We start from the raw sequence: 19133 nt of genomic DNA on the forward strand, positions 1-19133 counted from the left end.
TAATTGCAAGAAAACAAGATTCCCTTCAACTAGAAAATGTACAAGTCCATGAGTATCCAGATTTCTCTGTGGACTTACAGTGCAAGAGCATGCAATTCTCGCAGGCTAAATGACAATTAAGGGAGACCAATGTTAAGAATTCTATGCTCTATCCTTCCAGATTGAATGCTCTGGATGCTGATCCAACATGATTATTTGATAACTTCAAGGAGGTGTCCTGTGGCTGGATGCCAGACATAAAAAAGGGACCTGTTTTCCCCTTCCAAACGGGAAATAATGGACTTTTTCTGTTCTCAAATTGTAATAATTGAGTAAAATTTTGATTTGTTGTATCTGGTGCATTTTTACATATGAATCTTTTGTTGTTTAGACATCCATTCATGTTTTAGGACCTCTATGGTTATGTTTTGTGTTAACATTCTTAGGAACTCATTGACTTCTAAATAGTCATCATATTAGGTATGCCTCAGTTGAATTTTGGGATTATACTGGTTCGAATTTGGCAACCATAGTTAAATATAATATATTCCCTATATGGTGTGATAATGGCTAATCAAGTGTTGAGAGTTGCAATGTGGAATGTAAAGGTTTGAAATAACAGACTTAAGAAGTCACTGATCCTACAGTACCTGAAAATGACAGCTCTCTAATTAATAGAATTATGTTCTACCACCACCATAGGGGCAGATAACACCATTCACATGCATTTCATTCATGATTGATGCAAGATCATTAAAATGTACACCAAATATTCACTTCATCCTGGCTTAACATTACACCATTACAAGGATCATGTATGTTACGCAAATTTACATATTAGATTAAACTACTACTGCAGTCTAGTTGCACAAGCCAGATGACAAAAAAGCATATCATAATGAGACAATGAGAACGTTAATGAATGGATGATTGATGAATTATCATGGAATGTTTATCATTTATGTTTTTGTGTATACCCCATTGGATATTTATTGTTAGCTGGATAACATTTGGTGATTATGTAGACAATGTTATTTAAAAGTGAGACTTTAACACAAGTTTCTCATTGTAATTAATCAGTAAGGAGTTCCTCAGACGTCCTAATGAAGAATGCACGTGCTGAGCTTACTATGCAGAACCTGCATGATTTTGAGAAGCAAACAACAGGGTTAACCATGAGGGGTGTCCAAGCTTGTGGAAACTACTGGTTTCCTGCAAGGCAGACTCCTCTAGGCTATAACATTCTCAGTATAATATATATATATATATATATATATATATATATATATATATATATATATATATATATATATATATATATATATATATAATGTGTATATATATATATATATATATATATATATATATATATATGTGTGTGAATATATATATAATACTGAGAATGTTATAGTCTAGAGGAGTATATATATTCAATATATTCAGCAATAGACAATCGTTTGCAATAAATGAAAGATAATCTAGTAAATCTAGTTCCTCCATGTTATGTGATTATCACAGATAGCATTTTTAAAATATTACCTCTCTTTTATCATCAACCATATTCCATATTATTTGATAATGGCGGAGGTCATTGGGGCTTAGCAACTGATCCTCCTCAGTAGAGTAGAATAGAGAAAAATTCTCTACAATTATAGCTGAAATCAGAAAAAAGATTCACTTGATACTTATATCCACATTTACAATAGATGTATTGGAATACTAATTGTTATGTCATGTGGTTAAAAGAAGGCTCATGGTCACTAATGTACTGTAATGTTATCAAAACTGCTACTTTTGCAAAGAGGAGTGCTCCCATGATATACTGTATGCTATTGGTAAATGTTAAAGCAATACATTATCTGCTAACAAAGATTTGATCCAAAACTTTGCACAAATGTAAGTAATACAAGTTACATAGGGAACTGTTTTCTAAGTGTTTTTAAGTATTACAAACATTACTTACCAACTAAAAGGTTTAACATGATATAGGCAATAATAACATAAAAAGAACAGAAGTACATGAGTGCTCCAGCGTAATTCCCACAATCAGTTTCCCAGTATCTACTACTATCGGGTGTGCAAAAAGGAGGTTGTACCTGGAATTACAAAATCAAAGTAAATTCCAACAGTCACAGTTATGGTCTTCAACCCATTAACGTAAAATGACATAGATGTATTTTATCAGTGGGAAGCAATACCATACACATATATTAGTGATCACATATGGCTGCATGATCACCAGCGGGAGGGTGGTTATGACTGACATCAACACATTTGCACTAATGGTCGGCATTGAAGAAAAATAATGAGCAGTGTGGCTCAAGCATTTATACTGGAGTAAAAAATAAAATAAACAGGATTTTTATTAAAGTCAAGAAGCTGACATATTTCATATCGTCAAACTCCTAATGACCCATTTGGAAAGTTATACTATTAAAGTGAATGGTAAGGCCTCATGTCCACGGGGAAAATCAGGCCCGCTATGGATTCTCCATGGAGAATCCGCAGCGGGTCCCTCCTGCCCCGCGGACATGAGCGCTGAAAATAGAATATACTCACCTGCTGCAGGCCGCGCGTGTCTTCCCTTCTTCGCGGACGGATCTTCTTTCTTCGGCCCGGCGGATGTGATCGGCACGCCGGCTGCGTGCCGCGCGCATGCGCCGGGCACGTCCGCCGGGCCGAAGCAAGAAGATCCGGCCGGGAAGAAGTGAAGACATGCACGGCCCGCAGCTGGTAAGTATATTATGATTTTAGGTCTCCCGCGGATCGGACGGCTTCCATAGGCTTCAATAGAAGCCTGCGGGAGCCGTCCGCGCGGCAGACCCGCACCTAAATGGAGCATGGTCCAGATTTTTTCCTGCACGTGGATCCGCATCTGCAGGGAAAAATGACATCCGCAGGTATTTAACTACCTGCGGGTGTCTAATGTATCCCTATGGGGCGCAGATCAGCGTGCAGGAAAAACGCTGCGGATTTTAAATCAGAATTTGTAAGTGGACATGAGGCCTAAACATGGTCAAAATGCCAAAGGAAGAAACAAATATAAATTGATTTGGTAGTGATTACTGAGTTATAGCAAACATCTGGCATCTGTGTTTTTACTTTCAAAAATCACCACTACAGCACTGTGCGAGTCCAGCATAAACATAATAATAGCGGGAAAACGAAGTATAAAATACACAGCCCTATGACTGAACCACAGCTAGATCTAACTAAATGTCTGCTGTTGGAAATTTGATTGATTTAAAATAAAATCCAATCAGGTTTCTCCTGCCCCCAAAACTATTCCCAATCTGTAGTCATCTACTCACCATACAGTCATGCATTATTTTATTCCAGTCTTCGCCGGTTACTATCCTGAAGAGGACAGTTATAGCTTTCCCTGCAGTGGAGAAGTTTGCATGTCTAGAAAAGACCAAATAAATTAAAACAGCAGAAGTTTAATTTATCTAAAGTGAATAGCCTTTAGAACATGTCCTTAGAAGCGATTTATTTTTTGCTGAATTAAGGAGTCTCATTCCCTAGTGGCAGTGTAAGGCCTCATTCACATGGGGAGCTACGCACGCAAAAATCATGTACCTAAAAAACATGGGGCAATTAGAACCAGTACCTTCCTATAGGAACATTCAGATTCCTTCATCCAAACCATTGGTTCTAATAGCTGTGTGTTTTTTAAGCACATGATTTTTCCTAAGGGCTCTTTCACACAAGCGTATATCGGTCGCCGTTTTCACGTCCGCCCAATTTACGTTACGATCTGATGTACTGGATTCCAATGCATCAGATCACATGGCTGTATTCCCATGGTGTGAAAGCGTTCGGCTGTGCCAATATAGCGCCAGGCGCTTTCACACCGGGCTGAAAACATAGTCCTGGAACTATCTTTCCGACCGGAATACGTCGGCCGTTGCATGGGCTCCTATAGGAGCGAATGACAGCGGCCGGAGGAGTGAGGTGGGAGGGAGTTTAGCAGCGTGACTGCTAAACTCCCTCCCTCTTCGCTTCTCCCCTCTCTTCCCCTCTGTCTGTTAGCAATGGGAGGGATGGGATAGGGGCGGAGCAAAGGGCCGCCCCATCCCGCCTGCTGCAATTGCTGTCTGCAGACAAGGGGTGGGGAGGGGCAAGAGCTTAGCTCCACCCCACCCCCTCCTATTGCAAACAGCCAGAGGGGAGGGGAGAGGAGGTGAGCCAGCGAGGGGGAGGGAAGGGCAACGGCATGGCGGCCTCTGCGCTTATGCGCCAGGCCCATGCCATCTGGGCACACGTAAAAACACTTACGGTCGTGTGAAAGAGGCCTAAGGATGGATGCATGGTCACTATTTAACAAGAGCAGTGAAAATGATCCCCATTCTTTGGATTAGTGAGATCCTAGCAGAAAGTCCCCCCATGGATCATATTTTTATGACATGCCACAAAGGTTTTCAGCTGGGAAGTCCCTTTAAGTTCACACTGGCTTTTACAGGTGCTGATTATTAATTATCCTTAGTTCTAACTATTTAATTAAGTTGTGCAGAAACTCACAATTACAATTAACCCCTTAGTGACGAAGCCTGTTTGCGCCTTAGTGACGGAGCCAAATTTTGGAAATCTGACATGCGTCGTTCAACGTGGCATAACTCCGTAAAGGCTTTACATATCCAAGTGATTCTGACACTGTTTTTTCGCCACATGTTGTACTTCATTTAGATTGTAAAAAGAGACCGATATAATTTGTGTATATTTATTAAAAGTACCAATATTGGAAAAATTTTGAAAAAATTGTCATTTTTTCACATTTTCAACCGTAATATCTCAAATATGTCCAAACATACTGTACAAATTTTTGATAAGATATGTATTTCCATCTGTTTACTTTATTCTGAATGCACACTTGAAAAACTTTTGTGTTTTTTTTAACCATTTAGAGGACGTACAAATTTAACATGACTTTTCAGCATTTTGAGGAGCACTTTGTTTTCCTGCACCAAGCCAAGTTTGCAGAGGCTCATAAGTGTCAGAATAATAGATACACCCACAAATGACCCCATTTTAAAAACTACACCCCTTAGTGTATTCACTGAGGGGTGTCATGAGTATTTTGACCCCACCAGTTCTTTTCAGGAATTAGTTCAATTTAGGGGACAAAAAATAAAATTTCATATTTTTGCAAATATGTCATTTTAAAGACATATTTTTTTCCTATAGAGCCCATGAAAATGAGGATTTACACACCAAAATGGATACCCCCGATCTCCCGTGTTCAGAAACATACCCATTGTGGCCCTAATCTTATGTCTGGGTGCATAACGGGAGCCAAAATGAAAGGAGTAGTCGGTGTCTTTCAGAACATAAATTTTGCTTGAAGGCGTTTTAGGCCCCATAGCACTTTTGTAGAGCTCTTGAGTGGCCAAAACCAAAGAGAACCCCCACAAGTGACCCCATTTTGAAAACTAGACCCCTTAACGAATTTATCTAGGGGTGTACTGACCATTTTGACCCCACAGTTTTTGAATGAATTCAAGCCAAGCAAAAGGAAAAAATTGTGATTTTCATTTTTTTGTCAATTCTGTCATTTTAAAAACAGCTTTTTTTGTACAGCACACGCATGAATGAAGCCTTTCATCCCAAAATGGATACCCCTGTTTCTCCCGTGTTCAGAGACATACCCATTGTGGCCCTAATCTTATGTCTGGATGCACAATGGGGCCCAAAACGAAAGGAGTAGTCGGTGGCTTTAAGAACATAGATTTTCCTTGAAGGAGTTTTAGGCCCATAGCACACTTGTAGAGCTCTTGAGCGGCCAAAATCAAAGAGAACCCCCACAAGTGACCCCATTTTGAAAACTAGACCCCTTAATGAATTTATCTAGGGGTGTACTGCCCATTTTGAGCCCACAGTTTTTGAATGAATTGAAGCAAAGCAAAAGGAAAAAATTGTGATTTTCGTTTTTTTGGCAATTCTGTCGTTTTAAAAACTGCTTTTTTGGTACAGCACACACATGAATGAAGCCTTGCACCCCAAAGTGGATACCCCTGTTTGTCCCGTGTTCAGAGACATACCTATTGTGGCCCTAATCTTTTGTCTGGATGCACAACGGGGCGCAAAATAAAAGGAGTAGTCGGTGGCTTTCAGAACAGAAATTTAGCATGAAGGTGATTTAGACCCCATTGCACACTTGTAGAGCCCTTGAGCGGCCAAAACGACAGAGAACCCCCACAAATGATCCCATTGTGAAAACTAGACCCCCTAACGAATTAATCTAGGGGTGTACTGTGTATTTTTACCCTACAATTTTTGAATAAATCTAAGCAAAGCAGTAGGAAAAAAAATACAATTTTCATTTTTTTGGCAGTTGTATCAATTTAAAAACTGTTTTTTTTGTACAGCACACATAGGAATGAAGACTTTCACCCCAAAATGGATACCCCTGTTTGTCCCGTGTTCAGAACCATACCCCTTGTGGCCCTAATCTACTTAAAGGACGCATGGCTAGGCCTATAATGGAAGGAGCACCTGTTGGATTTTAGGGTACAACGGAATAAATTCCAGGCCCCATTGCCCACTTATAGAGTCATTGAGCGTACAAAACTATAAAGACCCCCACAAATATCCCCATTTTAAAAACTAGACCCCTTAACGAATTCATCTAGGGGTGTACTGCGTATTTTGACCACACAGTATTTGAATAAATTTCAGCAAAGCAGAAGAAAAAAATTACAATTTTCATTTTTTTGGCAATTTTGTCAATTTAAAAACTTTTTTTTTTGTACAGTTTACATAGGAATGAAGACGTTCACCCCCAAATGGATACCCCCGTTTGTCCCGTGTTCAAAAACATACCCATTGTGGCCCTAATCTACTTACAGGAAACATGGCAAGGCCTATAATGGAGGGAACACCAGTTGGATTGCAGGGCATAACTGAATAAATTCCAGGTCCAGGCCCCATTGCTCATTTGTACGGAATAAAAATTGACTCCCTAAAATCCCCCCCCCCCACGCCCTTTTCGGCGTTCCCCAAATCTTAGATAAAAGTAATAATGTGAACTGTGTAGTATTTCCAAAGACGGGTAATTATGGAGGCTGGTTGGGATGGGCACATGGGGCAATAAAACCGGGTATCCCCCCTCCTCTCATGCTTTTTGGGAGTCATTTTTTGACCTCAGCGGCGGGGATGGGGTGTAAAAAGTGGCGCTCTGTGAGTCTCCGTAAGCTTGATGAGGTGCGGCGGTCTCACACAGAAGGCGCTCAACAAGGTGCTCCTGGAAGTGCATGAAGGCGAGCGTTCCCGGGGCTTCTTGTAAATTGCGTATTACAGGTAGCGGTCTGAATAACGCCGGGCTCAGGCAGCCGTATGGGGAATCCACTTGTGGAGGCCCGCAGCGGATCCCGGCTGTGAGCTCGGCTGTGACCCTGCGTACGGCCGCGTAATGTACTGCGCATAACTGCGTACTTACACGGGCGGTCATGCGCAGTACACCTTTTTTGTTGTTGTTGTTTGTATTTCCCGCACCGTCGCTTAGCGATGACGCGGGTACCCGCAGCCTGTATACAACGTAGTTGCGTATGGGCTGCGGGTATATCCATGACCATGGAGCACAGTGGGCTCTATGTTGCGGATATCCGCGGTAAAATAGAACCTGCTGCGTTCTCTTTTCTGCGAGTGGATTACGCAATTCCAACCCGCTAATGTGAGCGGAATTGTGTAATCCAATACGATTGATCTGCGTATTACCGCTAATCAAACGCATGCAGAATCCGTAATTCCTATCCGGTCATGTGAGACCGGCCAAAGGTAGATCGCTACCATTTTTTCACGTGACTGGGGACCGCTCAACGAGGCCACCCGTCACTGCTCCAGGCTCTCGGTGACCGTTGGTCGCCGAGAGCAAGGAGATATTAAGTTTCCTGGGCTCCCCGACTCCTGCGCATGTGTCCGGTGTTTTGCCGGCGCTCGCATGCGCAGAATACGGGAAAGTTCACGGAAGAAGATTGCGTCGGGGTGTAAATATGGAGACCTCCGGTAAAAATTTTTATCTCCTCTCACCGATCGCATCAGTGAGGGGAGATGAAGCTTCACCTTTTTTTAACTTTTACGTGATCGCCATTATTCTTTGGATAACGGCGAACACGTGATCAGGAACCGCTCACCGCGGCCCTCCGTGAAATCTCCAGGCTCTCGGCTAAGTTTTGTAGCCAGGAGCAGGGAGATTTTAAAAAACCACGGCTTTTGCGCATGCGCCTGCCACATTGGTGACGGGCGCGTGCGCAGAAGCTGGGGTGAGGTCCACGGATAAATCCGCAGGCCTTAGGTACGTCATTTCATCCTCCCTCACGGATATGATCCGTGGGGGGAGATGAAACGCAAGCTTTTTTTTAACTTTTTAAAACTTTTTTTTTACTTTTTTTTTTTTTACCTTTTACCCCTTTTTTTATTTATTTTTTTTTACTTTTTGCACTTTTTTTTTTACTTTACATGATCACTGTCATCCATTGGATGACAGTGATCATGTCCCTGGTGACATCCCTCTGCTCTTGGCTACACATGGCAGCCAGGAGCAGAGCAATTTTGAATTTCCCGGGGCTCGAGCCCCTCTGTGCACGCGCCCGATGTCAATCATCGGGCGCGCTTGCGCAGACGGGGATTTCGGGTCCCGGGACATCGGGACATCGCAGAGGACCGGGGGTGAGTATCTTCACCTCCCCTCATGGATCCGATCCATGAGGGGAGGTGAAACTTTACTTTTGTTTTACTTTTTAAACTTTTTCGCGATCACCGCTATCGCAATGGATAGCGGTGATCGCGGGCCCGGGGACCGCTCACAGTGGTCCCCGGTAACACCTCCTGGTTCCCGGCTACCTTCAGGAGCCGGGAGCCAGGAGATGTTAAATTTTCCGGGGACACCCGGGCTTTTGCGCGTGCGCGTGACGTCATCGTCAGGCACGCATGCGCAGAAGGCCGCCGGCGGGTCCGGGAGGACCAGATCTCCGGGGGACACCGCCGACAAGCCGTGTGAGTATTTTCAGCTGCCCTGGTGGATCCGATCCATCATAGCAGCTGAATTACTACTTTTTAACACTGTTTTCTTTACTTTTTTGCGATCGGCGCTATTCATTTTATAGCGCCGATCGCAATACCGGGGGGGGACTGCCCGCATCCTGGGATGACAGCTCCATGCTGTCGGCTACCTGTGGGCACCGACAGCATGGAGCTGTCACGTCCTCAGGCCAGTGGGCATCAATCCAAAGAGGATGCATAAAACTACGTCCTCTAGGATTAAGGCCCACTTTCTGAGGACGTAGTTTCCCGATGGGGCCGTCGTTAAGGGGTTAAAATTGCACTCCAAGAAACTTCTTCAGCAAAGAACGGCAAAATAGAGCACCATACTACATTGCATTATCAATTAATTTTCCACTTCTTTTGTTAGGATTACTCTTGAGTAGGGATGAGCGAGTATACTCGCTAAGGCACTACTCGCTCGAGTAATGTGCTTTAGCCGAGTATCTCTCTGCTCGTCCCTGAAGATTCGGGAGCCGCAGCAGCTGACAGGTGAGTCGCGGCGGGGAGCAGGGGAGAGCGGGAGGGAGAGAGGGAGAGAGAGATCTCCCCTCCGTTCCTCCCCATTCTCCCCCGCAGCTCCCCGCCCCGCGCCGGCCCCCGAATCTTCAGGGACGAGCAGGGAGATACTCGGCTAAAGCACATTACTCGAGCGAGTAGTGCTTTAGCGAGTATACTCGCTCATCCCTACTCTTGAGTAAATGAGATACAGTGTAGTGGCTGAGCAGTGGTATAGCTTAACCCCTTAGTGACGAAGCCTGTTTGCGCCTTAGTGACGGAGCCAAATTTTGGAAATCTGACATGTGTCACTCAACATCGCATAACTCCGTAAAGGTTTTGCATATCCAAGTGATTCTAACATTGTTTTTTTGTCACATATTGTACTTAATTTAGGTTGTAAAAATAGACCGATAGAATTTGTGAATATTTATTAAAAGTACCAATATTGGAAAAATTTAGAGAAAATTGTCATTTTTTTCACATTTTCAACTGTAATATCTCAAATATGTCCAAACATACAGTACAAATTTTTGATAGGACATATATTTCAGTCTGCTTACTGTATTCTTAATGCACATTTGAAAAACTTTCATGTTTTTTTAAACCACTTAGATGACGTACAAATTTAACATTACTTTTCAGCATTTTGAGGAACACTTTGTTTTCTTACAGCAAGCCAAGTTTGCAAAGGCTCATGGGTGTCAGAACGATAAATACCCCCACAAATGACCCCATTTTAAAAACTACACCCCTTAATGTATTCACTGAGGGGAATCATTAGTATTTTGACCCCACAGGTTTTTTTCAGGAATTAATTCAATTTAGAGGCGAAAAAATAAAATTTCATATTTTTGCAAATATCTCATTTTAAAGACATACTTTTTTCCTATACTGCACATAAAAATGAGGATTGACAACCCAAAATGGATACCCCTGTTTCTCCAGTGTTCAGAAATCTACCCATTGTGGCCCTAATCTTATGTCTGAATGCACAACGGCGCCCAAAATGAAAGGAGTAGTCGGTGGTTTTCAGAACAGAAATTTTGCTTGAAGGCCTTTTATGCCCCATAGCACACTTGTAGAGCTCTTGAGCATCCAAAACCATAAATAACCCCCACAAGTGACCCTATTTTGCAAACTAGATCCCTTAACGAATTTATTTAGGGGTGTACTGCCTATTTTGACTCCACAGTTTTTGAATTAATTCAAGCAAAGCAAAAGGAAAAAATTGTGATTTTCGTTTTTTGGCAATTCTGCCATTTTAAAAACAGCTTTTTTTGTACAGCACACACATGAATGAAGACTTGCACCCCAAAATGGATACCCCTGTTTGTCCCGTGTTTAGAGACATACCAATTGTGGCCCTAATCTTATGTCTGGATGCACAACAGGGCCCAAAATGTAAGGAGTAGTCGGTGGCTTTCAGAACAGAAATTTAGCATGAAGGTAATTTAGGCCCCATTGCCCACTTGTAGAGTTCTTGAGCGGCCAAAACGACAGAGAACCCCAACATATTATCCCATTTTGAAAACTAGACCCCTTAACGAATTCATCTACGGGTGTACTGTGTATTTTTACCCTAAAATTTTTGAATAAATCTAAGCAAAGCAGTAGGAAAAAATTACAATTTTCATTTTTTTGGCAATTGTATCAATTTAAAAACTATTTTTTTGTACAGCACACAAATCAATCAATCTACTTACAGGACACATGGTTGGCCTATAATGGAAGGAGCACTTGTTGGATTTCATTGTACAACTGAATAAATTCCAGGCCCCATTGCCCACTTGTAGAGCCATTGAGCATCCAAAATGATAAAGAACCCCCTCAAATGACCCCATTTTGAAAACTTGACCCCTTAATGAATTCATCTAGGTTTGTACTGCATATTTTGACCCCACAGTATTTGAATTAATCTAAGCAAAGCAGAAGGAAAAGATTATGATTTTCCTTTTTCTGGCAATTGTGTCAATTTAAATACAGCTTTTTTTGTACAGTGTACATAAAAATGAAGACGGTCACCCTAAAATGGATACCCCCGTTTGTCCCGTGTTTAGAACCATTCCCGTTGTGGCCCTAAGCTCCTTATAGGACACATGGCTAGGCCTATAATGGAGGGAACACCCGTTGGACTGCAGGACACAACTGAATAAATTCCAGGCGTCATTGCTGACTTGTACAGAATAAAAAATCCCCCCCCCCTTCCCCTCCACCATTTTTGGCGTTCCCTAAATCTTAGATAAAAGTAATAATGTGAACTGTGTGGTATTTCCGAAGACAGGTAATTACGGAGGCTGGTTGGGATGGGCACATGGGCAATAAAACCAGGTAACCCCCCTCCTCTCATGCTTTTTGTGGGATATTTCTTGATCGGCAGGGATGGGGTGTAACAAGTGGCGCCCTGTGAGTCTCCGTAAGCTTGCTGAGGTGCGGCGGTCTTAAAAAGAAGGTGCTCAACAAGCTGCTCCTGGAACTGCAGGAAGGCAAGCGTTCCCGGGGCTTCTTGTAAATTATGTATTACAGGTCGTGATCTGAATAATACTGGGCTCACACAGCCTTATGTTCAATCCACTTGCGAAGGCCTGCAGCGGATCCCAGCTGTGAGCCCGGCCGTGGCGCGGTGTATGGCCATGTAATGTACTGCGCATAACTGCGTACTTACACGGGCGGTCATGCGCAGTACACCTTTTTTTTTGTTTGTATTTCCCGCACTGTCGCTTAGCTATGACGCGGGTACCCGCAGCCTGTACACAAAGTACAGGGCGCCACACTGCAAGTCAGACTAATATCATGTATATAGAAACATTTTATATGCAAGAATAAACGTAGGATATTTTTTCATGGAGAGAAATAGGGAGGTTTTTTTTTTCTCTTCTTTTTTTGATATAATTGAATATGCAGGCTTACTGCTCTATAAAGGGGAGCTAAGTATTATGCTATAGTATAACAATGGGAATTTCATATGGTCATTTGTAACACAATTGTGAAGCTCAACCACAATAGATGTAAATAAAGTGCAACTAGGGGTTAATCTTGCAACAAATGGAATATATGAAGTTTTGGCAGAGCGCCCGATGGTATCCATTTCGTGTCATGTTGATATGTGTTTGATATGTGTTTGATCACAAGTTTCATTTATAAGCATTATCCTACCAGTAATAGTTTGATGTTTTTTGTATATTTTCCCTTTTGCCCTATAACCTGTACAGCTGACAGTCACTGTAATTATTTGCTCTGTTACACCTATTTAAGCTGGTCCCACACTCTGTTCAGATCATACCACTGACGAAGGCTCTGTGCAGCCGATACACGTCTGGTTTAGAGATTTGTATACCTGGTAATTTTAAATATGACTAAATAAAAGAAGATTACAAATTTTACTCTTCAAGCAAGCGTGGATTACACTTTTTCCTGCATGGAATATTTTGCTGTACACAATGTAGTTGCATATGGGCTGCAGGTATATCCACGACCATGGAGCACAATAGGCTCTATGTCACGGATATCCACGGTAAAATAGAACATGCTGCGTTCTATTTTCTGCGAGTGGATTACGCAATTCCGACCCACTAATGTGAGAGGAATTCTGTAATCCAATGCGATTGTTCCGCGTATTACTGCGGATCAGACGTATGTGGAATCTGTAATTCCTATTCGGTCGTGTGAGGCCGGCCTAAAGTAGATCGCCAACTTTTTATCACAGGACGGGGGCCCGCAGAACGAGGTCACTGCTCCAGGCTCTCAGCGACCGTTGATCGCCGGGAGCAAGGAGATTTAAAATTTCCTGAGCTCCCCGTCTCCTGTGCATGTGTCCGGTGTTTTGCCGTGAAAGTTCACGGAGGAGGATCACGTTGGGGTTCAAATACGCAGGCCTCCAGTAAAAAGTTCCATCTCCTCTCAAAGATTGCATCGGTGAGGGGAGATGAAGCTTCACTTTTTTTTACTCTTACGTTATCGCCATTATCTATTGGATACCGGTAAACACGTGACCAGGAACCGCTCACCGCGCCCCCCCCCCAAAAAAAATCTCCAGGCGCTCGGCTAACTTTTGTAACCAGGAGCAGGGAGATTTTAAATTACCCTGGCAATCCACAGCTTTTGCGCATGCGTCTGACATTTTGGTGACGGGCGCGTGCGCAGAAACTGGGGTAAGGTTCGTGGATAAATCTAGGGGCCTTAGGTACGTCATTTCATCCTCCCTCACGGATATGTTTTTTAACTTTTCAAAACTTTTTTTTAAAAACTTTTTTACAAGTTTTTTTTCACTTTAAATGATCACTGTTATCCATTGGAAAACAGTGATTACGTTGCTGATGACCTCTCTCTGCTCCTGGCTATACATGGTAGCCAGGAGCAGAGGGATTTTGAATTTACCAGGGCTCGAGCCCCTCTGTGTGCACGCCCGATGATTGACATCGGGCGCGCATGCGCAGAAGGGGACTTCGGGTCCCTGAAGACCAGGACATCGCAGAGGACCCAAGGTGAGTATTTTCACCTCCCCTCATGGATCCGATCCATGAGGGGAGTCGAAACTGCACTTTTTAAAACTTTTAAAAACTTTTTCGCGATCGCCGCTATTCATTGGGTAGCGGCGATCACGGACCCGGGGACCGCTCACCGCGGTCTCCGGTGACTTCTCCTGGTTCCTGGCTACCTTCAGGAACCGTGAGCTAGGAGATTTTAAATTTTCCAGGGCTCCCGGCCTTCTGCGCATGTGCGTGACGTCATTAGTCTGGCGCACATGCGCAGAAGAGCGACGACGGGTCCTGGAGGACCAGTGCACCGTGGGACAACACCGACAAGGCGGGTGAGTAATCTCAGCTGCCCTGATAGATCCGATCTATCAGGGCAGCTGAATCTCAAAGCCCACTTAGCTAGGACATAAAAAAGCAATGGGGCTGTCACTATGGGGTTAAGTGCACTTTTAAAATGCTAAAAAAAAGTCTAATTGTAACCACTTATTGGTGAATCCAAAAATGGACATAATGAAAGAAATTCACTAAAGCTCTGCCATAAAAACCCCAAAGCAAACTGGTGTACATGCTTTGCACCACATTTATTATGCATTTTAGACATTTTTCGTGCCTTACTTCAATTAGTGGGTATAGCTTCATGTGAAAAGAGACAGAGCTGAGCAAGCAGGGAACATGGCTCAAAATGTGATAATGTGCAACAAAATTGTGCCAACATTTTGGTTAATACTTTTTCATTTACAATAACATTTTTATACCCAATATGTGGTTTTAATTATATCAACTCTGTATAATTTGTCTACATTTAGTGTTATTAATCTTAGAATTTTATTACAAGATTTCGTATTTTCAAGGCTATGGTGAGGAGACAAGCGTAGAACAGAAAATGTCAAGCAGAAGAGTTTTTTTAGTTGGATCTCAAAGGGGTTGTTCAGGCTATTTCTATTCATGACCTATCCTCAAGTTTGGTTACACGTAGTTGATCGATTGGGATCAGTTGCTTGGGACTCAAGCCGATCAGCTGTTCAGGTGCCTGTTGTGAACGTCAATACAAAGTGCAATGAGCGGAAGCAGATGTGTAGTGGCCGATGCTGGTAACTGCAGGTGCAGCTCCCATTAAAATAATTGAGAGCTGTGCCTTTAATTACCGGCATAGGCCCCAACACACATTAGTCGGTGCCATCTGCTTTCACTCCATACACTCTCTTGGTGTTAACAGCGGGCGCCTTAACAGCTGATCGGCCGGGGTAATGAGCAGCAGAACCTAGTCGACCAACTATTGATGACCTCCTCTATTCTGAGAAAAGGTCATCAATAAAAATAGTCTGGAAAACGCCTTTAATTCCTTAAGGATAAGGCCCTTATTCTCTTTTTTTTAATTTTGGCTCATCAACGTAGCTGTATGAGGGCTTGTTTTTGGGGCGAGTTGTATTTTTTAATGGTACTATTTAATCTATATATATAAAATTGAATGTATGTCTGTCTGCGTGCGTGCGTGCATGTCTGCGTGCGTGCGTGTCTGTTTGTCCTTTATGCGCTACTACACCATTCATCCGATCGCCATGAAACTTTGGGAAGTTGTTAAGTACACTCCTGGGAAGATTATAGGCATAGTACAAATATCCTACGATAAATGGCGCGCGAGCGTCGTCGAAAGTTACGCCCCCCCCCACGTAGATCGAATAAGTAAGCCACCTGCTATTGTGATGTCATCACTGATGTCATCAACATCGGACGCCCTTGAACATGCCCCAACATGTTCTATAAAGCTGCATTGTGATGTCATTAAGGCTCTATTATGACACGTACAGCTTGGAACCACTAGAGCACGCCAGCCAATTACCATTGGAGTTGGAAGTGGGTAAACAAGTACTAGGATATCTTCCTAAGAAGCCACAGCAGCCGGATAAATTGTATGTTCCACCCAACGGCTATTTTATTCAGCCCGCAAGGGGGAAGCAGCGGCCTACAAAATCTCATTCAGGTAGGTAGGTTCAGTTCTTGGAGGTTGGGGAATGCTTATGGGCAAGGCCTTATGTCTCATCCCAACTCGATTATTCAATTCTAAGCGCAAAAGAATTAGCGTCCAAATTTTATGTACGGAATTTAATTCTCTCACTTCCCAATGTCATAGAAACTTGAAATTTGGCACGAGCATTGATTATGTCATAAATAGGAAAAGTTAATGGGTCCCAACTCGATTATTCAATTCAAAGCGCCAAAGAATTAGCGTTCAAATTTTATGTACGGAATCTAATTCTCTCATTTCCGGATGTCATAGATAGATAGATAGATAGATAGATAGATAGATAGATAGACTGTATGCAATAACCTAGATAGATAGATAGATAGATAGATAGATAGATAGATAGATAGATAGATAGATAGATAGATAGATAGATAGATAGATAGATAGACTGTATGCAATGACACGTACAGCTTGAAACCATAAATACTAGAGCACGCCAGCCATTTACAGTCAGTCTCCATTGGAGTTGGAAGTGGGCAAACATGTACTAGGCTATCTTCCCAAGAAGCCACAGCAGCCGGATAAATTGGATGTTCCACCCAACGGCTATTTTATTCAGCCTGCAAGGGGGAAGCAGCGGCCTACAAAACCTCAGTGGTCGCTGCTGCCGTCATCTAGATATATAAAAACGAATGTATGTATGTATGTCTGTCTTCGCAGCAACGCGCGACGGGTACGCTAGTGTATTATATAATGTGAGTGAAATGGAAAAGAAAATAAATTCCACCATCTTCTTTCTGCGGTGTACACATTGCAGCAAAAATGACATGATAGCTTTATTCTGTGGGTCAGTATGATTACTACAATACCAAATGTGTATATATATATATATATATATATATATGTATACAGTTAGGGCCAGAAATATTTGGACAGTAACACAATTTTCACGAGTTGGGCTCTGCATGCCACCGCATTGGATTTGAAATGAAGCCTCTACAACAGAATTCAAGTACAGATTGTAACGTTTAATTTAAAGGGTTGAACAAAAATATCTGATAGAAAATGTAGGAATTGTACACATTTCTTTACAAACACTCCACATTTTAGGAGCTCAAAAGTAATTGGACAAATAAACATAACCAAAACAAAATATTTTTTTTTCAATATTTTGTTGCGAATCCTTTGGAGGCAATCACTGCCTTAAGTCTGGAACCCATGGACATCACCAAACGCTGGGTTTCCTCCTTCTTAATGCTTTGCCAGGCCTTTACAGCCGCAGCCTTCAGGTCTTGCTTGTTTGTGGGTCTTTCCGTCTGAAGTCTGGATTTGAGCAAGTGAAATGCATGCTCAATTGGGTTAAGATCTGGTGATTGACTTGGCCATTGCAGAATGTTCCACTTTTTTGCACTCATGAACTCCTGGGTAGCTTTGGCTGTATGCTTGGGGTCATTGTCCATCTGTACTGTGAAGCACCGTCCGATCAACTTTGCAGCATTTGGCTGAATCTGGGCTGAAAGTATATCCCGGTACACTTCAGAATTCATCCGGCTACTCTTGTCTGCTGTTATGTCATCAATAAACACAAGTGACCCAGTGACATTGAAAGCCATGCATGCCCATGCCATCACGTTGCCTCCACCATGTTTTACAGAGGATGTGGTGTGCCTTGGATCATGTGCCGTTCCCTTTCTTCTCCAAACTTTTTTCTTCCCATCATTCTGGTACAGGTTGATCTTTGTCTCATCTGTCCATAGAATACTTTTCCAGAACTGGGCTGGCTTCTTGAGGTGTTTTTCGGCAAATTTAACTCTGGCCTGTCTATTTTTGGAATTGATGAATGGTTTGCATCTAGATGTGAACCCTTTGTATTTACTTTCATGGAGTCTTCTCTTTACTGTTGACTTAGAGACAGATACACCTACTTCCCTGAGAGTGTTCTGGACTTCAGTTGATGTTGTGAACGGGTTCTTCTTCACCAAAGAATGTATGCGGCGATCATCCACCACCGTTGTCTTCCGTGGACGCCCAGGCCTTTTTGAGTTCCCAAGCTCACCAGTGAATTCCTTTTTTCTCAGAATGTACCCGACTGTTGATTTTGCTACTCCAAGCATGTCTGCTATCTCTCTGATGGATTTTTTCTTTTTTTTCAGCCTCAGGATGTTCTGCTTCACCTCAATTGAGAGTTCCTTTGACTGCATGTTGTCTGGTCACAGCAACAGCTTCCAAATCCAAAACCACACACCTGGAATCAACCCCAGACCTTTTAACTACTTAATTGATTACAGGTTAACGAGGGAGACGCCTTCTGAGTTAATTGCAGCCCTTAGAGTCCATTGTCCAATTACTTTTGGTCCCTTGAAAAAGAGGAGGCTATGCATTACAGAGCTATGATTCCTAAACCCTTTCTCCGATTTGGATGTGGAAACTCTCATATTGCAGCTGGGAGTGTGCACTTTCAGCCCATATTATATATATAATTGTATTTCTGAACATGTTTTTGTAAACAGCTAAAATAACAAAACTTGTGTCACTGTCCAAATATTTCTGGCCCTAACTGTATATATATATATATATATATCTATATATATAAAATTGAATGTATGTCTGTCTGCGTGCGTGCGTGCGTGTCTGCGTGCGTGCGTGTCTGTTTGTCCTTTATGCGCTACTACACCATTCATCCGATCGCCATGAAACTTTGGGAAGTTGTTAAGTACACTCCTGGGAAGATTATAGGCATAGTACAAATATCCTACGATAAATGGCGCGCGAGCGTCGTCGAAAGTTACGCCCCCCCCCCCACGTAGATCGAATAAGTAAGCCACCTGCTATTGTGATGTCATCACTGATGTCATCAACATCGGACGCCCTTGAACATGCCCCAACATGTTCTATAAAGCTGCATTGTGATGTCATTAAGGCTCTATTATGACACGTACAGCTTGGAACCACTAGAGCACGCCAGCCAATTACCATTGGAGTTGGAAGTGGGTAAACAAGTACTAGGATATCTTCCTAAGAAGCCACAGCAGCCGGATAAATTGTATGTTCCACCCAACGGCTATTTTATTCAGCCCGCAAGGGGGAAGCAGCGGCCTACAAAATCTCATTCAGGTAGGTAGGTTCAGTTCTTGGAGGTTGGGGAATGCTTATGGGCAAGGCCTTATGTCTCATCC

General features: G+C 42.7%; 1 protein-coding gene across 2 annotated transcripts in view; it reads right to left on the minus strand.

Annotated features, from left to right (window-relative positions):
- The window catches only part of NALCN (sodium leak channel, non-selective), a 421791-nt gene that overhangs the window by 11939 nt on the left and 390719 nt on the right, over positions 1-19133 (minus strand). For both annotated transcript variants that reach the window (XM_066593014.1, XM_066593005.1), the window contains 3 exons: positions 3291-3384; positions 1943-2075; positions 1519-1634 (listed from right to left, as the gene is read on the minus strand). In XM_066593014.1, the coding sequence (XP_066449111.1) occupies positions 1519-1634; positions 1943-2075; positions 3291-3384 (343 nt within the window). The remainder of the gene's footprint in view (positions 1-1518; positions 1635-1942; positions 2076-3290; positions 3385-19133) is intronic.

The sequence above is a fragment of the Eleutherodactylus coqui genome, chromosome 1, assembly GCF_035609145.1.
Source record: "Eleutherodactylus coqui strain aEleCoq1 chromosome 1, aEleCoq1.hap1, whole genome shotgun sequence".
Lineage (NCBI taxonomy): Eukaryota > Metazoa > Chordata > Amphibia > Anura > Eleutherodactylidae > Eleutherodactylus > Eleutherodactylus coqui.